Source organism: Leopardus geoffroyi, chromosome B2 (genome assembly GCF_018350155.1).
Source record: "Leopardus geoffroyi isolate Oge1 chromosome B2, O.geoffroyi_Oge1_pat1.0, whole genome shotgun sequence".
In the NCBI taxonomy this organism is placed as follows: Eukaryota; Metazoa; Chordata; class Mammalia; order Carnivora; family Felidae; genus Leopardus; species Leopardus geoffroyi.
This window is the reverse complement of record NC_059332.1, coordinates 49,817,371-49,840,653: the sequence shown is the minus strand read 5'-3', so window position 1 is coordinate 49,840,653 and position 23,283 is coordinate 49,817,371. Positions and strand designations below refer to the sequence as shown.

The 23,283-nt window shown below is 39.9% G+C and overlaps 1 protein-coding gene across 2 annotated transcripts in view; it reads left to right on the top strand.

The window, feature by feature from the left end:
* Positions 1–23,283, top strand: part of PKHD1 (PKHD1 ciliary IPT domain containing fibrocystin/polyductin) — a 494,443-nt gene that overhangs the window by 49,251 nt on the left and 421,909 nt on the right. For both annotated transcript variants that reach the window (XM_045498517.1, XM_045498518.1), the window contains exons 22-27: positions 1,311–1,449; positions 4,346–4,473; positions 6,967–7,151; positions 8,056–8,178; positions 9,977–10,082; positions 10,567–10,842. In XM_045498517.1, coding sequence (XP_045354473.1) covers positions 1,311–1,449; positions 4,346–4,473; positions 6,967–7,151; positions 8,056–8,178; positions 9,977–10,082; positions 10,567–10,842 — 957 coding nt within the window. The remainder of the gene's footprint in view (positions 1–1,310; positions 1,450–4,345; positions 4,474–6,966; positions 7,152–8,055; positions 8,179–9,976; positions 10,083–10,566; positions 10,843–23,283) is intronic.

Sequence of the window (23,283 nt, the reverse complement as noted above, 5' to 3'; positions counted from 1 at the left end):
GCTGGGAAACTCAGAACTAGATGATACTCTTTCCCTGCTCCCAAGGGGAAGCCCAGGATCCATAGCACCTTCTCACTGCCCCCACCTTTAACCATCAGATGCTCCAGTATGTAGAACCATCTAGGGGAGAGGTGAAGAGGGAGGCAGGAAGGGCAGGGTGGCTTGGGTAAAACTGCCTCTTTCCCACTTTGTCTAGGTTCCCTGCTGGTGATGACTTTGCTTTGAGGATTATTTAAAGGCAAGATGAACTCTATACAATTGGGCCCAATATTCATACTTAATACTTTATATTCTCTCACCTAATCTTCTCTGTGAAAGTTGCTTTTATCTAGCGGTGGCTACCATTTACTTCTCATTTAGATCTCAGAACCCTGTGAAGTGGTCCTATTATCTCCACTCTATAGATGAGGAAACCAAAACTAAGAGGGTTTGAGTATCTTGTCCCAAATCATGCAGCTGGGGTATGGGGGAGATTGCAATCTGGAAACCAGAGCCAAGCCTTCAATGACTCTATACCCTGCTGAGCAAATAAACATTTATTGAGCACCTACTGTGTGCCTGATGTTGTGCTAAATAAGCATGGGGCATGTCAAGATGTTGCCTTTACACTGTCCATTGTCTCCATTGTACAGTCTTGGGGGAGAAGATATCCTTTACCCAGGGGAAGAGGATATTAAAATAGATTGTGCTGGTCACTTAAATTCTGCCACCTCACTAAACTCTCCCTGCCATGCAGACTGATGTATTGCGATTCCCACTTTACAGAGGAGACAGAGACACTATATTTAGCCAAATGGAAGTACAAAATCAGGATTTTAACAGTAGTCTGTTTCACAGCTTGCACTTTTTCTGCACACGTGCTGACTCATGCTGTTGAGGAACACTCACATACCTCCAGTATGTGTCTGTGTGCTCAGTGTTCCTGAAGAAGATTAGCTGTACATTCCTGGAGTTGCCAGTGGCCTTGGAAAGGGAAGAAGGAAAGGGTAGCAGTCCACACGATGATGGGTTATCTCTGTGTGGGTGCCTCCAACAGCCTAGGGAGGGATGTTTGTCTGGGTTGGGGCTTATCAAACTTTGCTATGGAATTCGTTTTTGTCTCCCTAAACCATGCCCTTATATTTTCCTTTTGTATGAACTGACTCCTTCTACCTACTTTTCCTTTGCTTTTCATGGTGGCAGATAGGTAGGAACCTCTGCTTTAAATGTGTGTTGAGACCTAAGTAACTCAGCATCTGCAGTTGGGATCTCCCACACACTGGGCCTTCCATCTTGAGTTGCTTGCTAACGATCACATCATTGGTCTCTAGTTTCCCAAGCAGATTCTGGAACAGCTTGCCCAGGTGGGAATCTGGTGGAGTCGCTCTCTGTGGTGGGATCCCCTCCGGTGTACAACGTAAGCTTTTGGTTGGCAGGGTGTGGCCAGGAGCTCCCACTCATCACTGCAAGGTAGGGAGAGGTCTCTGCTTACTTGTCCCTTCTTAGGATTGTTAGTTGACCTGTGGGGACACAGAGGTGGGATTTTAATCAGGAAGAGCTACCTGACTTGTTTAACGCTACAGTTTTCAGTTTTAGGAATGCAGGAGCAGACTCACCTGGAAGTCTTGTTACAACACAAATTGCTTGGCCCTAACCACTTCATCTCTAACTCCCTAAGTTTGAAGGGGGGCCTGATAATTTGCATTTCTAATGAGCTCTCAGGCAATGCTGATTCCACTGATCTGGGGACTATGCTTTGAGAACTAATTTCTAGTGAATTTGTTTTAAAGTATTTGCATTTTTATGCTGTTCAGCGGTTCCCATTACCACTGTTTTCTGTTCACTCCCCTCATTCATTTCCCATATATTAATGTTATTGGGCTCTCTTAAGGTGAAATGAAATACTCTAAGGAATAAAAAAAAGCTGTTTCTAAGAATTTACCACCAGATGGCACTAGATGCCCATAAGCATTGCTTCTTAATAGTCAACAGAGTCTATCCCCAGTTTACAAAGCAGTAACTAAGTATCAGGCTCCTCCAAACTCCTGGACACATGTATGCTCTAGTTCGTTCTTTTAATTTTTCACATAGTTGTTCTTTTAATTTTTCGCTTAAACCCTAATAGGATGGAAGAATTAAGACGCTCTGCCTTTAAAAATTTTCTTTCCATCGTTTTCTGACATGTTCCAAAATGAGTCCTACTCATACATACCATGCTTGGGATGGCATATAAAAGACAGGGGCAGAGAGATTGAATCTGTGGTCTACTTTCCTTGATTCTGCGTTCCAGGGCCCTCTGGGTGGGAAAGATGTGAAAACCATCAATAGAATCAAGGAGTGACAGAGCTGAGGTGGAGGGGCAGCCAGCCATCTTAGCCAGGCTGTAGTCCTACATTCCAAGTGCCAAAGCTTTAACTCAGGCCAGAGGCTAATTTAGGTTACTGTGAACAGATCCACAATAGAATGGTCCTGGAAACATGCCTTCCTGAGATTTCCTCAAGTCCCTTAACTACTTCTGGAAGTCTCCCACCTCAGCAAGAAAGGACCCCCTTGGCCTGGCCTCTGCTAGCTTCATCCCCCAATGCAGACACCATCACTATTTGTTTATAGTTGTACTTATGTACATCAACATGTAGTTCTCAGATAATATTGATGAAATCATATGTGTTCATTGTTGAAAATTTAGGGGCGCCTGGGTGGCACAGTCGGTTGGGCGTCCGACTTCAGCCAGGTCACAATCTCGCGGTCCGTGAGTTCGAGCCCCGCGTTGGGCTCTGGGCTGATGGCTCAGAGCCTGGAGCCTGTTTCAGATTCTGTGTCTCCCTCTCTCTCTGCCCCTCCCCCGTTCATGCTCTGTCTCTCTCTGTCCCAAAAATAAATAAACGTTGAAAAAAAAATTAAAAAAAAAAAAAGAAAATTTAGAAAATACAGAAAAGACTTAGAAAAAGGTAAAAAAAAAAAAATCATTCATAATCCCTCTGCTTGGAGATAACTTCTAACATGTTGGATGCATATTACTTCCAGTGGGGACGTTTATTTATTTTGAAACAGAGACAGTGTGACTGGGGGGAGAGGCAGAGAGAGAGGGAGACAGAGGATCCCAATTAGGCTCCATGCTGTCAGCACAGAGCCTGACGTGGGGCTCGAACTCAAGAAACCATGAGATCATGACCTGAGCCGAAACCAAGAGTCAGACGCTCTGAGTCACCCAGGTGCCTCTGGATTCATCTTCTATCCATTTTTTCTAAGCAGTTTTTGTATATATAATATGTATACTCTATACTGTATTTGCTTTTTATTTTTTTAAGTTTATTTATTTATTTTGAGAGAGTGAGCAGGGGAGGAGCAGAGAGACAGGGGGACAGAGGATCCAAAGTGAGTTCCTTGCTGACAGCAGAGAGCCTGATGGGGGGCTAAACTCACGAATCACAAGATCATGACCTGAGCCAAAGTCAGACGCTTAACCAACTGAGCCACCCTGGTGCTGTATTTGCTAGCTATTTATTTATTTATTTATTTATTTATTTATTTATTTATTTATCAATATATGAAAATTATTGTCAAATTGGTTTCCATACAACACCCAGTGCTCATCCCAAAAGGTGCCCTCCTCAATACCCATCACCCACCCACCCCCTCCCTCCCACCCCCCATCAACCCTCAGTTTGTTCTCAGTTTTTAAGAGTCTCTTATGCTTTGGCTCTCTGTATTTGCTTTTTAAACCTCAAATTGGGACCATAAATTACATACTATATTTGGCAATGTACCTTCTTCACATAATGGTATGAATTCAGTATTTCCCCATATCATTAATGGGCAATGTGATAATTTTTCTAAAATGTGATTTCATTGGCTGAATGGTATTCTGTCTCATAGTGTGTCATGATTTGTTTGGCCCATTTATTATATTAAAAGCAAGATTCGGTAGGCACTGTGTACACAGGCATTAGCTAAGCAGTTGGCTAGATGGAGTGGCCTGTGTTTCAGGCGGGGATAGAGAGTGGGGAAGCATCTGTGGAACAGGGCACTGACTCCTCATTGGTGATGCAAGTGGGATTGGAGGATGCCAAGTTCTCTGTCCCCTCCGTGCTTCCGGGCCAGAGGTGTGGAGGCCGGAGTCGTCACTTTTTATTCTGCGTTCATGTGTTCCCAGGATCAGCGCAGGGCAAGGGTAGAACACTCTGAAAGAATCCTAATATCTACGCTTCTTCCATGATGGGACAGGGACGCCCAATATTTGGGAGGTTGAGATTGTGTCCTGGAAACACGGCAGACTCCTTGGTCTGCGAGATGGAGTTCTGTTCTTTCTAGAGTGGCACTTGTTGATGGTTACTGTGGTTAATGCTTTGGTTTTAACATGCCACAGCTCTCTGCCCACTGAAGGTGAAGAAGAAGAGCCCAGGCTGGTCCAGGTGACAACACAGAGAATACAGAGGGCAAGTCCACCTTTAGGAGGATACTTCCGCATCCAACTCCCTACTACAGTGATTCCTGGTAAAGGGGCAACTGGAGTGCACCAATTTCTCATTTCCATTTTTAGGGGCGTTCCCAGGCGAACAACACCTTGAGAGATTGTCAGGAAGAGTGACAGTCTTAAAGTTGTTTTGTTGATTTCTCCAGCACTTGAAAGTGACCTTAAAATTAAAGATCTGGACAAAAACAGTACCATATTATTGTTAATATCCCAACCTTTTGTAGATGTAGAAACTCTGCGGATTAGCTTCCTGGGACAGTCATAACAAATCGCCACACACTTCGTGGGTTAAAATGATAGAAATTTATTCTCTCACATTTCTGGAGACCACAGATCCAAAATCAAGTCGTCAGCAGTGCCACACTCCCTCCGAAGGCTCTAGAGGAGGATCTATTTCTTACCTCTTCCAGCTTCTGGTGGTTGCCTGCATTCCATGGCTAAGTCACTCCAATTCCTGTGGTCACACTGTCTCTTCCTCTTCTGTCTCAAAACCTCCTCTGTCTCTCTTTTATAGCAATATATATGATTGCATTTAGAGCCTTCCTGGGTAACCCAGGATAAACTCCTCTTCTCAAGAGCCTTAACCACATCTTTTGCAACATAGTATAATATGTACTCTTTTGCCTTATAAGGAAATATTCATGGGTTCCAGGGATTAGGGCATTGACCTATCTTTCTGAAGGCCACCATTGAGCCTAATATACTGGAACTTGCCCAGAGGTCATACAAGTAGTTGGTGGCAGGGTCTGGATGTGAACTCAGGTATTTATCAGATCAGTCCTAGGCCAAGATCTACAGTAGCCATGGTCCTTCCAAAGTAAACTCCATGGTGACACCATATGCTATTGAGAATGTCAGTGGTCATAACAATGTAGAAAGAGCTTTCAATGTGATTAGTGTAGAACCTTTTCTAAATCTTCAAGAATAAACACATTTCACAAAGAACAAGGAATAGAAGTGAAGGCCATTTACATGGTAAAACCACAGGAGAATCGGAAAGGAGGCTCAGGAGAGTGCAAGAGTGGCTGTATAAAAATTGGCACATGGTCCAAAAGTCTTTTGCTGTTCCAAGAAGAAAGATGCTGGACTCGCGAGAATCTTCTTGGGTGACAGGAAAGGTGTGTTTTAAGAGGGCCACTTAGAAAAAGTTGAAGGCCATGGGCTATTGGAGTCTGATAAAGGGTAGGTGCCAATAGTGCCCTGTGTCAATGAAAGCCCCATCCCTGGGTCTTGCTTCCCTTTTCATGAGCTGCAGCCTGTCTGCACATACTCCTCCTGCCACCGTGTTCTATTGTGATGCTCTTCACTTCACTGAAAACAATCCAGGAAAGTCCGCCTTAACTTGGCCTTTGGAAGTGGCAATGGCCCCATTAGGTAAATGTTGAACAACCTTCTTAAATTTATTATATTATTATTATTTTTAATGTTCATTTACCTTTGAGAGTGAGTGGGGGAGGGGCAGAAAGGGGAACAGAGGATCCAAAGTGGGCTCTACTCTGATAGCAGTGAGTCCTATCAGTGAGTCTGATAGCAGTGAGCAGTGAGTGACTTGAACCCATGAACCATGAGATCATGACCTGAGCCGAAGTCGGATGCTCAACTGACTGAGCCACCCAGGCACCCCAGAACAACCTTTTTTTAAAAGGAGGAGAATCTTGTTTGTCCTTTAGAAATATAGTGGTGTATTATTAACACTCCAAGGCAGTGTGGAATTCAAGAGGAAGACTCTTGAGTAGTTGGAAGGTATTCTGGGTTAAGTGTAATTCTGTCTCGCTTGGTTGGCAAGCTTCTGAATCTCATTGGGTCTCATTCTCTTCATCTCTAAAGTTAGGCGTTAGGATACCCAAATGACCTACCTCACAGGGCTGTTGGGAGTAGCTAATGAAATGGAAACTTTTGGTAAAGCAAGAATCAGGGTTCAAACACAAGCAGGGCTTAAGCACAGAGTGTTGTTATTTCTCTGTGGGGATGTGGAATGGGGAAGCAGGTGGTTGAGCTTAAAAGAATTCTAATAGAGAAACCAAAGTGAAATGCCAAAATTCCTCAGCTGGGTTGGCTAAGTTTTTATGGGTGTCAGCTGCTGTGCACCTGCCCCTCCCCCCCTCCTCCCTGTGAAAAGTGGCCAGCTTTTCTCTGTTCACAGGGCCGGCTAAGTTTTTCCAGGGAAAACCCAATATTTAATTAGGCTTTCAGGCATTACCAGGGTGTCTGGAGTGTATATTTTGAGTTGACAGTTGAGATAGTTTTGTCTGATGTGACTATGCTCTGTGCTTGCTGTGAGATGGGATCCTGATTAAAGGTATCACAATGTAAAAAGTAGGCAGCTACTTGTATTTGCTGTAGGAAGCAAATGGTTTAACTGGGCTGGGATTTCTTTTGAAGGCATAGTTTGAACTGGAGGGTCTTCTGCATATTTAGTGGGCATCTTGACATTTATTCTCTGTAATTTTAATGATGAAACCCTGTGTGGTAATTAGTATCTTTTTTTTATGTATCAAAATCTTGTTCCACAGATGTTCCTGTGAGTATTTCAGCTAGTCACCTGCGCAAGCTCTTACAGAACAATGCCGATAACTTTACATCTAGGTACCTCAATGTCAGTGACTTCACTGTAATGGAGGATCTGAATTCTTGCTACGAACATGTGTGGACCCTCTCCTGGGCCAACCAGGTTGGAGATTTGCCCAATTTCATCAGGGTATGTATGGTATCCCTTTTGGTAGTGTGGATTTGGTGTTCTGAAGCAATTTTGTGGAAAAAAACCCCAGAATTACATGAATGAAAACTGTCACAAATTATCAATTTTGTTCTAATATTCAAGTAAAGGGGTTCAATGATCTTTTTTGGGGAAGTTTTCAAGACATGTTTTGTATCTCATGTCCCTAAGAAAGCAATTTAAACCCAACATCTCCTTCCCTAACTTAGGGTAGGTAGTTGTTGGTCAGTGTCCACCATATAATAATTTTACATCTGTTATTGGATAATTTAAGCAGATGTGATTGACTTAGATTATCATGGAGGCAGATGGCACAGCAGAAGGAAGTTTAGAAAAGGATTTGCTGTCTCTGGATAACGACAAAACCAGATGCTCTTGCATATTTAGGGTTTTAAAAAATAATCTAATGATCATCTAGCATTTGGTTATTACAAAATGAAACCCAAGCTGAAATTTTATCCCTGTTCCATGGTATTGTAGGTCATTTGGTTTTCAAACAAAATACTGGAGTGGAGTTGGAAGAAGGATGAGAATCCTCTCATAGAACTTTTTTCCCTTACCTTTTATTTTAATATTTTGGACTACAAATATATAAAATAGAAAAGCATATAGAAACAAAATATCTCAAGAGAGAGAAGATTGTTTTTTGTGCCTTTTTTGACAACTCTGCTTGCAAATAGATATTCGTCTAGTCTATTGGGGCTTTCATGAGCTGTTACTTACTCATATGTTTCCAGGCTTCAACCCTTGTCACCCCATCTTCACCTTCTAGCTATCTGGTTACCTTCAATAAAATGTGAAAAGACACTTTATCATTAGATATAGACTTCCATTAGATTAGACTTCTGTTCTATCACAGAATTCACCAGAAATGTAACCATCTCAGGTCTCTGATGAGAATCTAACTGGAGCGAACCCTGAGGCAACCATGCGTGTGGTCTATGATGGTGGAGTTTTTCTTGGACCCATATTTGGAGACATGTTGGTTACTGCCAACCAGTGCACTCAGGTGAGAGTGGATGGCCCACCCAAAGTACAAGTAGTAGTTTCAAGTGTCTCAGTCCCTTCCTGTTTTGTAACATGGACCAGTTTCAAGGATCAGTTTTCCAATGCATTAAGCAGATGATTATGGCTGTCATCTTTCTATTTCCACGGTGCATGAAAAACACTCCAAAAATATAAGTTCTTTGTAAACACAGCATCCTATTATTACACTTATCGATGCTATTATTATGGTGCAAAAAATGGAGAGCCTCTCTGGCTACATAGGATTTATACCTCCACACAGTGGGACTGGAAAGTAAATGAGCTAAGTCAGTGTCTTTTCCTCTTTAAAATGTCTTTTTTTGGGGCACCAGATGGCTCGGTCAGTTAGGTGTCCAACTCTTGACTTTGGCTCAGGTCATGATCTCACGCCTGCGTCAAGCTCTGTGCTGACAGGGTGGAGCCTGCTTGTGATTCTCTCTCTCCCTCCCTCTCTGCCCCTCCCCTGCTCACGCTGTCTCAAAATAAATAATAAACAAACATTTAAAAACAGCTTTTTGTATTTCTCATCTGACCATATTCTTGTTATAAGTCATCTCCTTTTGAGAAAATTGTAAAACAAAACTATAAAGAATAATATAAGCAGTACTTCAGTAGCCAAACCAAAGATTAATAGTTGCCAACATTTTGATTATATTCTGTGTGTGTTTATGAATAAAATAGGTAAAATGAAAATGTTCTTTTTTTTTTTAATATTTATTTTTGAGAGAGAAGAGTGGGGGAGGGGCAGAGAGAGGGGGTAGAGGATCCAAAGTCGGCTCTGTGCTGATAGCAGAGAGCCCGATACGGGGCTTGAACCCACAAGCAATGAGATCATGACCTGACCCAAAGTTGGATACTTGACTGACTGAGCCACCCAGGCACCCCAAAACTGAAATGTTGTTTATCACCTCTGCCTTCATGCCATCCCAATATCCTTTCCCTACAGTATTATAATGTAGTGTGTGCTTTTTTTTTTAAGTTTATTTTGAGAGGGAGAGAGAATGAACATGTGCACAAGTGGGGGCGAGATAGAGAGAGAGACAGGACCCCAAGCAGGCTGGGGGTCAAGAAGGCAGAGCTCAATGCGGTGCTTGATCCCAGGAACTGTGAAACCATGACCTAAGCCAAAATCAAGAGTCTGACATTCAACCGATTGAACAAACCAGGTGCTCCTATGGTGTGTGCTTTTAATCCGTGTTTTATATGTAGAGCATCCAACAAGTCCCATCTTTTTCACCTTCCTCATCTCCAAGTATTGTAGAATTCTACCAGATTAACATTAGTAACAGTGAGAGGAAAAGTCATGTAGTATTCTAGTGGGGACCTACCATTTGAGGACAAAAGACCCCAAACCAATGTCCAAGTACACTGTATTCTTCAGTAACATATCTATGTAGTATGGTGGAAGGAAGGTGTCTACTTTGTTGGCATGTACCAGCAAAGAAAGGACTTTTCACAAGTATCCAGTTGAATATAATCTAGAATGATAAAAAAAAAAAGGTCTTTGTGCAGTTTGAATTTTATTAAATTTACTACAGGGAGGAAATTTACTCAAGATTTAGCATATTGTAGAAATGTTAGATTTCAGCATACTTACCATCATTTTAAGAAAGCCTAACATGTTTGAATCATTCATTAGGGTTTGTTACTGGGAAATAGAAGAAAGAGAAGAAATGAGTCATTAAACATGTTAATTTGGGCAAATTTCACAAGTGCTTTATGAATACTCTCGAGTACATAAAATGCATACATTTGCCTTTAATTACTTTGCCTTTTTTCAGGTGGTTGTGCACGTGAATGACATACCAGCCCATTGCTCAGGTTCCTGTTCTTTCCAGTACCTTGAAGGGTCAACTCCCCAGGTCCATTCTGTGTGGTATTCCCTTGGTATGACTTGTGACTTGGCCTTGGGGTGGTCATGAACTTCAGACTCAGAGTGATTTGTTAAAGACCATGTACTTGGGAAGGGGCATCAGTTCATGGGGTGGACGTTGTGAGATGCAGCAGAAAGTATATTTTTTGTCCAATCTAAATGCTATGGTCATGGTTTGAAATGGAATCAGGTAGAATTTTGGTAACGTACAATGTTTTATTCTTTTTGTCCCTTGTTTTGAAATGTTGTTTATTTTCATTTTTTTCATTAAAAAATTAACTAGTGATCTCTTATTATTAGAGCAAATTTCAAAAGGGGGCTGTATACTGTAATGATAAATACAGATGCTCAATATTTGAGTCAGCATTCAACTCCTTGAATTTTGGGAGGGGAAGGTGAGAGGGAATGAACATTTGATTTTAGAGAGAGTTTTCTTGAATGAAGTTATATCACTGAGTGATGAGAACTTTGTTCTTTTTATCTTTTTCCTTCTTTAAGATGGTGACAAGGACCTACTAGTTTATATTTTTGGAACTAGTTTCTCTATTGACCCTCAGGCCTTGGATGTTACAGTGAACAAAACGAATTGCAGAGTTATTTTCTCAAACCAAACGAATGTGGTCTGTCAGACACAGCAGCTACCTGTTGGAATGCATCCAATCTCCATGTTGGTGAGACCTTCTGGTCGTGCCATAAATGCTAGTGGTGAAGGCCTCTTCCTACACGTGGAACCAAGATTGGATGCTGTGGAACCTTCTAGAGCTGCAGAAATTGGTAATCTGGGGAGCACCCCACATTGCCTCTGACTCCCTGAAGCTAACATTCTTGCCTATATGCAGGAATCTAGTCCTGTCGTGTGATAAATTCTATATCCACTGTGATTCACAGCTTTTTGTTTTCTGCCATCAGCATTTTTTTTTTCTAATGAGCAACATACTTGAGAACTTAAATGAAGTCACGTGCCATGTAAAGGATCATAGTTGGCTGATGATGTCAGGCATAACTGGATTAGTCACTGAATCACTGGGACAATTTGGTCTAGTGAAAACAATACTAGTTTGGAAGTTAGGACATGTACCTGGGTTTTTGTCCTGCAAAAGTCAGATGTGTGACCTTAGGAGTTTCAGTTACTTGTATGGGATTTAGTTTCCTAATAACTTTATTAAGTACCTCTTCTGGGTAGTCACACTCCCTAAATGCCCCAAAGATGGAATTATTATCTTTATCTTTTAGAGGAGATAATAGTGGTTCTAAGAAGAGTGGCTTGCCCAAGGCTTTCCAATAGAAAGAGGTGGAGCTAAATGCAAACAGGAATGTTTAAATGCTCAGTATCCTGCTTCTTCTGTGGTGCCATTCTGTCCTAGCTATGTAGTGGGCCTAATGATGTCTAACTTACAAGCCTCCTACTTTTGTGTGAGACTAATATGAGCCAACAGGTGGGAAAGGATCTTTAAAAGTAAAAAAAAAAAATTGCAGATATGAAGCAGAGGCCTTATGTACACAAATATTTGTAGACTGATGTACAGTTGGATACTTGGCCAGCATGCAAAGCCTACTACCATTTGAGCAGTGGGGTACACAGAGAGAAGTGGGTCTTATCAGCATTGGCCCCAAGGATTGTACATTAGTGCTATGGGAACCAAGGATCTCTCCAGGCCTTCTGAGGGGCACAACCAGTTAAAAACAACCCATCCAGATTGCAACCATCTCAGGAATGCTCATGCTAATATGTGTTGATACAAGGTTTTTTAGAACAAAACTACTTTCCTTAATGTCTAGGATTTTTGTCATTGTTTATTCTCTTGGTCAAAGAACTGTGGCTTAGAACATTTTTTTTAAAGCATCATTTCCTGGCTATAGACCCATTGCTCAAAGGAACAGCTCCTTTCTGACTTTACTTTGCCTAGCACAGTGAATTATGAGGCCCACCTTACCCCCTCTCTGCACAAAAACAGAGTAAGCTTCCTCTTATTTCTTAGTGGTTTCAGGAAGGAATCAGATGATATGTGGTGCTCAGGGTCAAAGATCATAATCTCTGTGAACCCAATAATTATTGGTTTGAATTTAGGGGCTAAAATAGTTTTCTCTCTAGATTTATGAGAGGCTTTGATCTTCCTATAAAATTACATTGCAGTTCAGGTCACACAATCTTTGTTCAACTTCACCCCCCACCCCACCCCCTAAATTAGATTGCAGACCCCTCAAGAGCAGACATGGGACCCTGTCATGTTCGTATTCCCTATGCAGAGTGCTTTGCACAGGTAGGGTGGCCAACTGTCCTGTTTTCTTGGGACTGAGGGGTTTCCTAGAACACAAGATTTTCAGTTTAAAATGGGGTCATGGAACTTTTAGTGCTAAAACTTGGAAAATCTCACGTGAACCGGATGAGATGGTCACCCTGCCAGGGCATGCTGCACCAACAATGCGAAGGGCAGGGATTTATCTGGAAGGATTGTACATCATCTTTCTATACTTTAGTAAAAGATGGAAAACTCAGAGAAGGGATAGTGTCTGATGGGTGCAAATGAACTTTTAGTAAGACTAAGGGGAAAGGGAGGGGGAGAGAGAGGCTCTAGCTTCTACTTCCCTAATTGCTAATGCCTATAAACTCTCCCTATTAACCTGCCCTCTGCCTTGCCACCTACCGAGTATCCACCAGTGTCCATCAATCAATCAACATTGTAAAACCCTGTGCTAGATGCTGAAGATCCTGGCACTCAAAGTGTGGTTCTGGACCAGCAGGATCTGCATCGTCTGGGAGCTTGTTGGAAACATAGAGTCTCAGGCTCCACCCCAGACCTCTTGAATCAATTTGCGCTTTAACAGGATCCTCAGGCAATTTCTATGAATAGTACAGCTTGAGAAAGGCTGCTATTGGGAGTTTAAAGAGAACCAGATCGAGGCCTAGCAGCAAAGAATTTATAGAATAGCCTTCCATGTAATGGATACATATGTAATGTAATCAATAACATTCTAAACTACTTGCCCATATGCAGAAGCACCCTTGGAAGGTTTTTTGAGGTAAATCTTGGCTTCCCCTATGTACTTCTTTGGCCCATTTCTGTGCTGAGATAGAGTTACCTTCTCAGTAGGTATGGATCCTTGTGAGGCACCTCAACTTTCAAAGGGAGTGGCACAGTCTCCCCTCCTCTGCAACTTGTTATTCTTAATGCCCACAGTAACAATGATAACAACAATTGATTTAGCTCTTATTCTTTGCCAGGCACTACTAGTGCTGGGATACAGTCAGCTGACAAAATGACCTTTGGAGGAATGACCTGCTGGTGCTAGATGATGGAGAAATGGATGAAGTCAAGGAATGAGTCCTGGGGAAATGTCAGAGAAGAGAATTCTAGACAACACCAAATGATAAAGTCTTAAGTCAGAATGAGCTCACCTTCTTCTGAAAGAAGCAAGGAAGTCACTGTGGCTGGAATAGCTGGACCAAGGGAGGAGGGGTAGGAGGGGACTAGGAGCAGGTCAGATGGCTCTAGGGACAATGAAAGGTTATTGGCTCTGTGAGATGTGGGCCACTGGAGGATTTCACTGGAAAAATTGACATGGTCTGACATTGGCTGCTATGTGAGAATATTCTGTGAGGAGTCAAAGATGGAACCAGGGACACCAATCAGGACACTACTGCAGTCATCCAGGGGTGAGACAGTGTTGGGCTGGACCAGGGCAGTATATCTTAGAAATATATAGAGCTACCCTGGGGGGGGGGGGACTCTCTTTTTGACTCAGATCATCTTCTTTTTGAAATTAAACACATTGAGATATAATTTCCATGCCATAAAATTCACTTCTTAAAAGTGTAAAGTTTGGCGGTTTTCTGTATTCATGTATCACAAAGTTGTGCAATATCACCCCTATGTAATTCCAAGAACATTTTCATCACCTTGAAAGACATCTTCTATCCATTAGGAGTCACTCCCTGTTTCGCCCCTCTACTGATCCCTGGAAACCACTAATCTATTTTCTGTCTCAACAGATTTGTTTTTCTGGACATTCCATATAAGTAGAATCACAATACCTGACCTTTTGTGTCTGGCTTCTCTACAGAGCATGTTTCCAAGATTCATCTATGTTGTAGCATGTATCAGTATTTCATTCCATTTTATGGCTAAAGAACATTCCATTGTATAGATATACCATATTTGTTTATCTCTTCATCTCTTGGTAGACATTTGAGATGTTTGCACTTTGTGGCTATTACATACAATGCTTCTATGAATGTGCGTGTACAAGGTTTTATGTGGATGTGCATTTTCAGTTCTCTTGGTATATACTTAGAAGTGGAATTGCTGGGCCACATAGTAACTTTATGTTTAACTTCTTGAGAAACTGCTAAGCTGTTTCCAAAATGGCTGCATGATATTTCATTCCCACCAGCAGATAGAGAACCTCATGTTCTCTATCTTTGTGATTGATGAGTACCAGTAGTGTTCTGTTTGGCTTTATTTATCTTTATATTTTGTGTATCTATCATAGGTTTTGGGTTTGTGGTTACCATGAGGTTCATATGTAAACATCCTAAGTAAATAACAGTCGATATTAATTTGGTCATTTCAGTTCAAACACATTGTTTTTTTTAAATATATAATTTAGCTTATATGTTATATATACGTATGTATAATATATAATTTAACTTATATAAGTTAGCTAACATATAGTGTATACAGTGTGCTCTTGGCTTTGGGAGTAGACTCATCACTTACATACAACACCCAGTGCTCATCCCAACAAGTGCTCTTCTTTTTTTTTTTTTTTTTTTAAATTTTTTTTTCAACGTTTATTTATTTTTGGGACAGAGAGAGACAGAGCATGAACGGGGGAGGGGCAGAGAGAGAGGGAGACACAGAATCGGAAACAGGCTCCAGGCTCTGAGCCATCAGCCCAGAGCCCGACGCGGGGCTCGAACTCACGGACCGCGAGATCGTGACCTGGCTGAAGTCGGACGCTTAACCGACTGCGCCACCCAGGCCCCCCCAAAAAGTGCTCTTCTTAATGCCCATCACATTTCCCCATCCCATCTACCTTCAGTTCTCTGTATTTAAGAGTCTCTTATGGTTTGCCTCCTTGTTTGTAACTATTTTTTTTTTCTTTTCCTTCCCCCTTGGTCTCCTGTTAAGTTTCTCTATCTCCACATATGAGTGAAAACCTCTATCTGTTTTTCTCTGACTTATTTCACTTAGCATAGTACCCTCCAGTTCCATCTACGTTGTTGCAAATGGCAAGATTTCATTCTTTTTCATTGCCGGGTCGTTTTCCATTGTGTATATATACCACTTCTTTATCCATTCATCAGTGGATAGACATCCCAAAGCATGATAGATGGTTCCCCATCCCTTCACTTTCTTTCTTTTAATTTAATTTAATTTAATTTAATTTAATTTAATTTAATTTAATTTAATTCAATTTATTTTTGAGAGAGAGAGAGACAGAGTGTAAATGGGGGAGGGGCAGAGAGAGAGGAAGACATGGACTCTGAAGCAGGCTCCAGAGCACAGAGCCTGACACGGGGCCTGAACCCACAGACTGCAAGATCATGACCTGAGTGGAACTCGGATGCTTAACTGACTGAGCCACCCAGGCACCCTGCCATCCCTTCACTTTCAATCTTCAGGTATCCTCAGGTCTAAAATGAGTCTCTTGTAGGCAGCATATAGATGTATCTTTTTTTTTTGGCATCCATTCTGATGTCCTGTGTCTTTTGATTGGTGCATTTAGTCCTTTTACATTCACAGAACGTATTGAAATATATGGATTTAGTGTCTTTGTGTTATCTGTAAGTTTCAGGCTTGTGGTGATGTCTTTGGTCATTTGGAGCCTTTGCTGATTTCCACACACAGAGTCCCCTTTAGGATCTCCTGCAGGGATGGTTTAGTGGTCATGAACTCCTTTATTTATTTATTTTTATTTATTTATTTTTGTTTTTTATTTTTATTTTTTTAATTAAAAAAAATTTTTTTTTCAATATATGAAATTTATTGTCAAATTGGTTTCCATACAACACCCAGTGCTCATCCCAAAAGGTGACCTCCTCAATACCCATCACCTACCCTCCCCTCCCTCCCCCCTGCCCCCCCCCCCCCCATCAACCCTCAGTTCTCAGTTTTTAAGAGTCTCTGGTCATGAACTCCTTTAGTTATTGCTTGTCTTCGAAAGTCTTTCTCTCTCATTCTATTCTGAATAACAGCCTTGCTGGATAAAGGATTCTTGGCTGCATCTTTTTCCTAGTCAGCACTCAGAATATTTCCTGCCACTGCCTTCTGGCCTGCCAAGTTTCAGTGGACAGGTCTGCTACTACCCTTATGTGTCTACCCTTGTAGGTTAAGGCCCATTTGTCCATAGCTGCTTTCAGAATTCTGTCTTTGTACTTTGCGTTTCAGTATGATATGTCGTGGTGTTGACCTGTTTTTGTTGATTTTGAAGGGAGTTCTCTGAATTCAAACACGTTCTTAAAAAAAGACCGTTTATGTGCTGTCATATTTCACATCTTTTTATTCATATATTTATAACTAATTATGGCCATTCTTTTTCTGCTTAAGTCCCTTTCACATTTCTTGTAAGGCTTGTTTAGTGGTCAGAAACTCCTTTATCCTTTGTTTTGGAAAATCTTTATCCTTCAAATCTGAATGATAACCTTGCTGGGTAGAGTATTCATGTGTGTAAGGTTTTTTTCTTTCAGCACTTTGACTATATATGCCACTTCCTTCTGGCCTGCAGAGTTTCTACTGAAAAATCCACTGATAGTCTCATAGTTTTTCTCTTGTAGTAATTTTTTGTTTCTTTCTTGCTGCTTTTAGGATTTACTCTTTGTCTTTAACCTTTGATATTTTAATTATTATGGGCCATGGTGTGGACCTCTTTGGGTTCACTTTGTTTGTAATTCTCCTTGTTTCATGGACTTAGATGTCTATTCCCTCCTCAGATTTGGGAAGTTTTCAGTTATTGTTTCTTCAAATAAGTTATCTGTACGTTTCTCTTTCTTCTTCTTCTGGGACCCTTGTAATGTGAATGTTTGTTCACTTGCTGTTGTCTAAGAAACATCTTAATCTGTTCTCATTGTTTAAAATTCTCTTTTGTTTTTGCTGTTCAGCTTGTGTGCTTTCCATCAGTCTGTCTTCCAGATTGTTGACACATTCTTTATCTTCTAAACTACTGTTGATTCTCTCTAGTATGTCTTTTATTTCAGTTATTATATTTTTCAGCTCTCTTTTTTAAAAAATATATTTTATCTCTTTATTGAAGCTCTCACTGAGTTCTTGCATTCTTTTCTCCAGCCCCATGAGTATTTTAACAATCATTACTTTAAATTCTTTATCTGGCATATTGCTTCTGTTTCATTTAATTTTTTAGTGAGGTTTTTTTCTTGTTCTTTATTTTGGAGCATATTCCTCTGTCTTATTATGTTGCTTAACTTTCTGTGTTTTTTTCTATAGATTAGGCAAAATGCTACTTCTTCTAAAGTTTAGGAGTGTAGTTGGGTATGTGACCCCTGTGTAGTCTGTGTGTGCTTGGTGACTTTTACTGTCTAGAGTTGTGGCAGTGTATGCTGGTTACTCTTTAAAAAAATTTTTTTTACATTTATTTATTTTTGAGAGGGAGAGAGAGGCTGAGAACAAGTGGAGGAGGGGCAGAGAGAGAATGAGACACAGAATTTCAAGCAGGCTCCAGGCTCTGAGGTGTCAGCACAGAGCCTGACACGGGACTCAAACCCATGAACCATGAGATCGTGACCTGAGCTGAAGTTGGATGCTTAACCGACTGAGCCACTCAGGTACCCCAATGCTAGTTATTCTTTTAAACCAGGGCTTTTTACACAACAAGTAAAGAAAAATAATAATAAAATAAAATAAAATAAAAAGACAGAAGAAAAGAAAAAAAAGGAAAAGAAAAAAAGAACTAGAAAGAACAAAACCAAAAAGAAAAATATAAAAACAAAACAAGACAAATTTAAAAAAAGTAAAAATAAAACACTACAAATTAAAACAAACAGATATCCTCAGAAATCCATGGCTTGTTTTCTGTGCCCCAGCACCACAAGGTGGACCCTTAGCTCTCTGAAGTCACAAACTCACCAACATGATGGAACATCCGTGTTATGGTATCTGAACCCTACTCTGGTCTAGGCTTTTACAGCCGGATGGGAATGTAAACCATGTTGTTCTCCAGTCCTTTTGGTCCATATAGATTTCTGGCAGCTCCTCCACCACATGACAGAGTTCTAGTGTTGTCTCTTTTACATGCTAGTTGCTTGCTTGCTTGCTTGCTTATGTATGTATGTATGTATGTATGTATGTATAGAATGTATGAGCAGGGGAAAGGGGCAGAGAGAGGGAGGGAGGGAGGGAGAATCTTAAGCAGTCTTCAGGCTCAGCCCAGAGCTGGACATGGGGCTTGATCCCATGATCCTGGGATCATGACCTAAGCTGAAATCAAAAGTCAGACTCTAAACCGACTGAGACACCCAGACATCCCTCTAGTTGCTCTTTTAAACTTAAGGTGTTTTTGTGTGCCTAAGGACAGAGGGATCCGTTCCCAGTCCTTCAGTAATATTCTTCCCCAGAACTGTTTGCAGCATCAGGGATGGGGGTTCTTTTTGCGATCCTCTTTCCATCTCTCTTACTGTTCTCTTGCCATTCTCTTTGTCGTTGGTTGTTTAGTCGTTGTTCCTTCAGCTCTCAGTTCTTCTTGAGGAGGAATTGTATTAACAGGTGTAATTTGGTACATTCTGTGGAGGAGGTGAGTTCAGAGTCTTCCTCCTTTGATATCTTGAACCAGAAACTATCATCATTGTGATTTGGGTTTGTATTTTCCTAATTACTGATGCTGAGTATCTTTTCATATCCTTATTAACCATTTTTATATCTTTGGAGAAATGGATGTCCTAATCCTTTGGTCATTTAAAAAAATGGGTTATTTTTCTTTTTATTGTTGAGTTATAAGAATTCTTTACATATTGTGGATAAGAGTCTCATATCATATATATGAGCTGCAAACATTTTTTCCCATTCTGTGGGTTGTCTTTTAATTTTCTTGATAGTATTCTTTGTAGCACAGAAGTTATTTTTTAATTTTTAAAAATTTTAATTCCAGTGTAGTTAACATGTAGTGTTATATTATTTCAGGTGTACAATAAAATGATTGAACAATTCTATATATTACTCATTGTTCATCATGATAAGTGTACTCTTAATCCTATTTCACTCTTCACCTATTTCACTCATCCCCCCACCTCCCCTGTGGTAACTGTTTATTCTCTATAGTTAAGAGTCTGTTTTTTGGTTTGTCTTTTATTTCCTTTGTTTATTTGTTTCTTAAATTGCACATATGAGTGAAATAACGTGGTGTTTGACTTTCTCTGACTCACTTAGTTTCCTTAGAACTATAATCTCTAGCTCCCTCCATATTGCAAACGGCAAGGTTTCATTACACACACACACACACACACACACACACACACACACGTTGTATATATATACACCATATCTTTATGCATTCATCTGTTGATGGACACTTGGGCAGCTTCCATAATTTTACTATTATAAAGAATGCCACAATAAATATAGGAGTGCATATATCCCTTCAAATTAATGTTTTTGTATTTGGGTAAATGCTCAATAGTGCAATTACAGGATTGTAGGATGGTTCTATTTTTAATTTTTGAAGAGCCACCATACTGTTTAACACAGTAGCTGCATCAGTTTGCATTCCCACCAGTAGTGCAAAAGAGTTCTGTTTTCTTCACATTATTGCCACCACTTACTTCTTGAGCTTTTGATTTTAGCCATTCTACAGGTGTGAGGTGATATCTCAATGTGGTTTTGATTTGCATTTCCCTGATGATAAGTGATGTTGAGCATTTTTTCATGTGTCTGTTGGCCATCTGTGGAGAAATGTCTGTTCATGTCTTCTGCCTATTTTTAAGTTAGATTACTTGCTTTTGGCGTTGAATTGTATAAGCCCTTTGTATATTTTAGATACTAACCCTTTATCAGATATATCATTTGCAAATATCTTTTCTCATTCAGTAGGTTGTTTTTTGGTTTTGTTGGTTGTTTCTTTTGCTATGTAGAAGCTTTTCATTTTGATTTAGCCCCAATAGTTTATTTTTGCTTTTGTTTTCCTTGCCTCAGGAGACAAATCTAAAAAGATGTTGCTATGACCAATATCAGATAAATTACTGCCTGTGATCTTTCCTATTATTTTTATGGTTTCAGGTCTCACATTTAAATCCTTAATTCATTTTGAGTTTATTTTTGTGTATGGTGTAAGCAAGTGGGCCGTTTCATTCTTTTGCATGTAGCTGTCCAGTTTTTCCAACACCATTTGTGGAAGAGACTATTTCCCATTGCATTTTCTTGCAACACCATTTGTGGAAGAGACTATTTCCCATTGCATTTTCTTGCCTCCTTTGTTGCTGAAGATTAATTAAACATATTGTTTTGGGTTTATTTCTGGGCTCTCTATTCTGTTGCATTGGTCTATGTGTCTATTTTTGTGCCAGTACCATGCTTGCTGTTTTGATTACTACAGATTTTTTTTTTTTTCAACGTTTATTTATTTTTGGGACAGAGAGACACAGCATGAACGGGGGAGGGGCAGAGAGAGAGAGACACAGAATTGGAAGCAGGCTCCAGGCTCTGAGCCATCAGCCCAGAGCCCGACGTGGGGCTCGAACTCACGGACCGCGAGATCGTGACCTGGCTGAAGTCGGACGCTCAACCGACTGCGCCACCCAGGCGCCCCGTGATTACTACAGCTTTTAATGTAACTTGAAGTCAGAATTGTGATACCCCCAGTTTTTTTCCCCCAGAATTGCTTTTGGTGTTCAGGGTCTTCTATGGTCCCATACAAATGTTAGGATTATTTGTTCTAGTTCTGTGAAAAATGCCGTTGGTGTTTTGATAAGGATTGCATTAAATCTGTAGATTGCTTTGGATAATATGGACATTTTAACAATATTTTTTCTCCCAAGCCATAAGCATGGAGTATCTTTCCATTTGTGTTGTCTTCAATTTCTTTTACCAGTATTTTATAGTTTTCAGAGTACAGATCATTCGTTTATTTGGTTAAATTTATCCCTAGGTATTTTGTTATTTTGTGCAATTGTAAATGGAATTAAAAAAAATTTTATTTCTGCCACTTCATTATTAGTATATAGAAAGGCAGTATATATAAATGATTTTATATCCTACAACTTTACTGAATTCATTTATCAGTTTTAGCAATTTTTTTTTTTTTGGTGGAGTCTTTAGGGTTTTCTATATATAGTATTTTATCATCTGCAAATAGTGAAAAATTTATGTTGCCCTTACCATTTGGATGCCTTTTATTCCTTTCTCTTGGCTGATTGATGTGAGTAGGATTTGCAGTACTATGTTGAATAAAAATGGCAAGAGTGAATATCCTTATTGTGTTCATGGTCTTAGGGGAAAAGCTCTTAGTTTTTCACCATCGAGGATGATGTTAGATGTGGGTTTTTCATATAAGACCTTTATGATGTTGAGGTATATACCCTCTAAACCTACTTTGATGAGAGTTTATTTTAATTTTATTTGAGACAGAGAGAGAATATGAGCAGGGGAGGGGTAGAGAGAGAGGGAGACAGAAGATCCCAAGCAGGCTCTGCCAGCTGAGCCACCCAGGTACCCTGAGAGTTTTTGTCAAGAATCGATGTTGATTGTGTCAAATACTTTTTCTGCATCTATTGAAATGATCATTTGGTTTTTATCCTTTGTCTTATTGATATGGTGTATCATGTTTATTGATTTGCAAATATTGAACCACACTTGCATCCCAGTAATAAATCCCATCTGATGTTGATGAATATTTTTTTTTTTTTTTTTTTACATTTTATTTATTTTTGAGACAGGGAGAGACAGAGCATGAACAGGGGAGGGTCAGAGAGAGGGAGACACAGAATCTGAAACAGGCTCCAGGCTCTGAGCTGTCAGCACAGAGCCCGACGCGGGGCTCGAACTCACGCACCGTGAGATCATGACCTGAGCCGAAGTCGGCCGCTTAACCGACTGAGCCACCCAGGCGCTCCTGATGAATATTTTTAATGTATTGTTGTATGCAGTTTGTTCATATTTTGTTGAGGAATTTTGCATCTATTTTTATCTGGGTTATTAGCTTCTAGTTCTCTTTTTTTCTGGTGTCTTTATTTGGTTTTGGTATCAGGGTGATCCTAGCCTCATGGAATGAATTTGGAAGTTTTCCTTCATCTTCTATTTTTTTGGAATAGTTTGAGAAGAATAGATATAAACTCTTCTTTAAATATTTCTTAGACTTCACCTATGAAAATGTCTGGTCTTGGATGTTTGTTTTTGGGGAATTTTTTGAAATACAATGAAATTGAATTTAATGAAATGTTTTCAAATTCAATGAAATTTTTTGAAATTCAATTTCATTGCCCAATGACTGTTCAAATTTTCTATTTCTTCTTGCTTCAGTTATTGTAAGTTATGTTTCTAAGAATTTATTCTAGGTTGTCCAATAATTGACATGTAACTTTTGATAATATTCTTTTACAATCCTTTATATTTCTGTGGAGTTGGTTGTTATTTTTTTCTGTTTCATTTTTGATTTTGTTGATTTGGGTCCTCTCTCTTTTTTATTTTGATCAGTCTGGCTAAAGGTTTATCAATTTTGTTGATGTTTTCAAAGAACCAGCTCCTGGTATCATGGATCTGTTCCTTTTTTTTTTTTTTTTTAATTTCTATTTCCTTTAGTTCTACTCTAATCTTTATTATTTCCTTTCTTCTGCTGGGTTTGGGTTTTGTTTGTTCTCTGTCTAGTTCCTTTAGGTGTAAGGATAGGTTGTTTATTTGAGACTTTTCTTGCTTTTTAAGGTAGGCCTGTATTACTATAAAATTCCCTCAGAACTGCTTTTGCTACATCCCCCAAATTTTGGACCATTGTGTTTTGATTTTCATTTGTTTTCATGTAAATTTTGATTTCTTCTTTGGTTATTTAGTTGACCCATTCATTGTTTAGTAGCATGTGATTTAACCTCCATGTATTTGTGGTCTTTCCAGATTTTTTCTTGTGATTTATTTCTATTTTTATAGAGTTGTGGTCAGAAAAAATGCATGGTATGACTTCAGTCTTTTTGGATTTGTTGAGATTTGTTTTGTGGCCTCTGGTGTCATCTATTCTGGAGAACATTTGATGTGTACTTGAAAAGAATGTGTATTCTGCTGT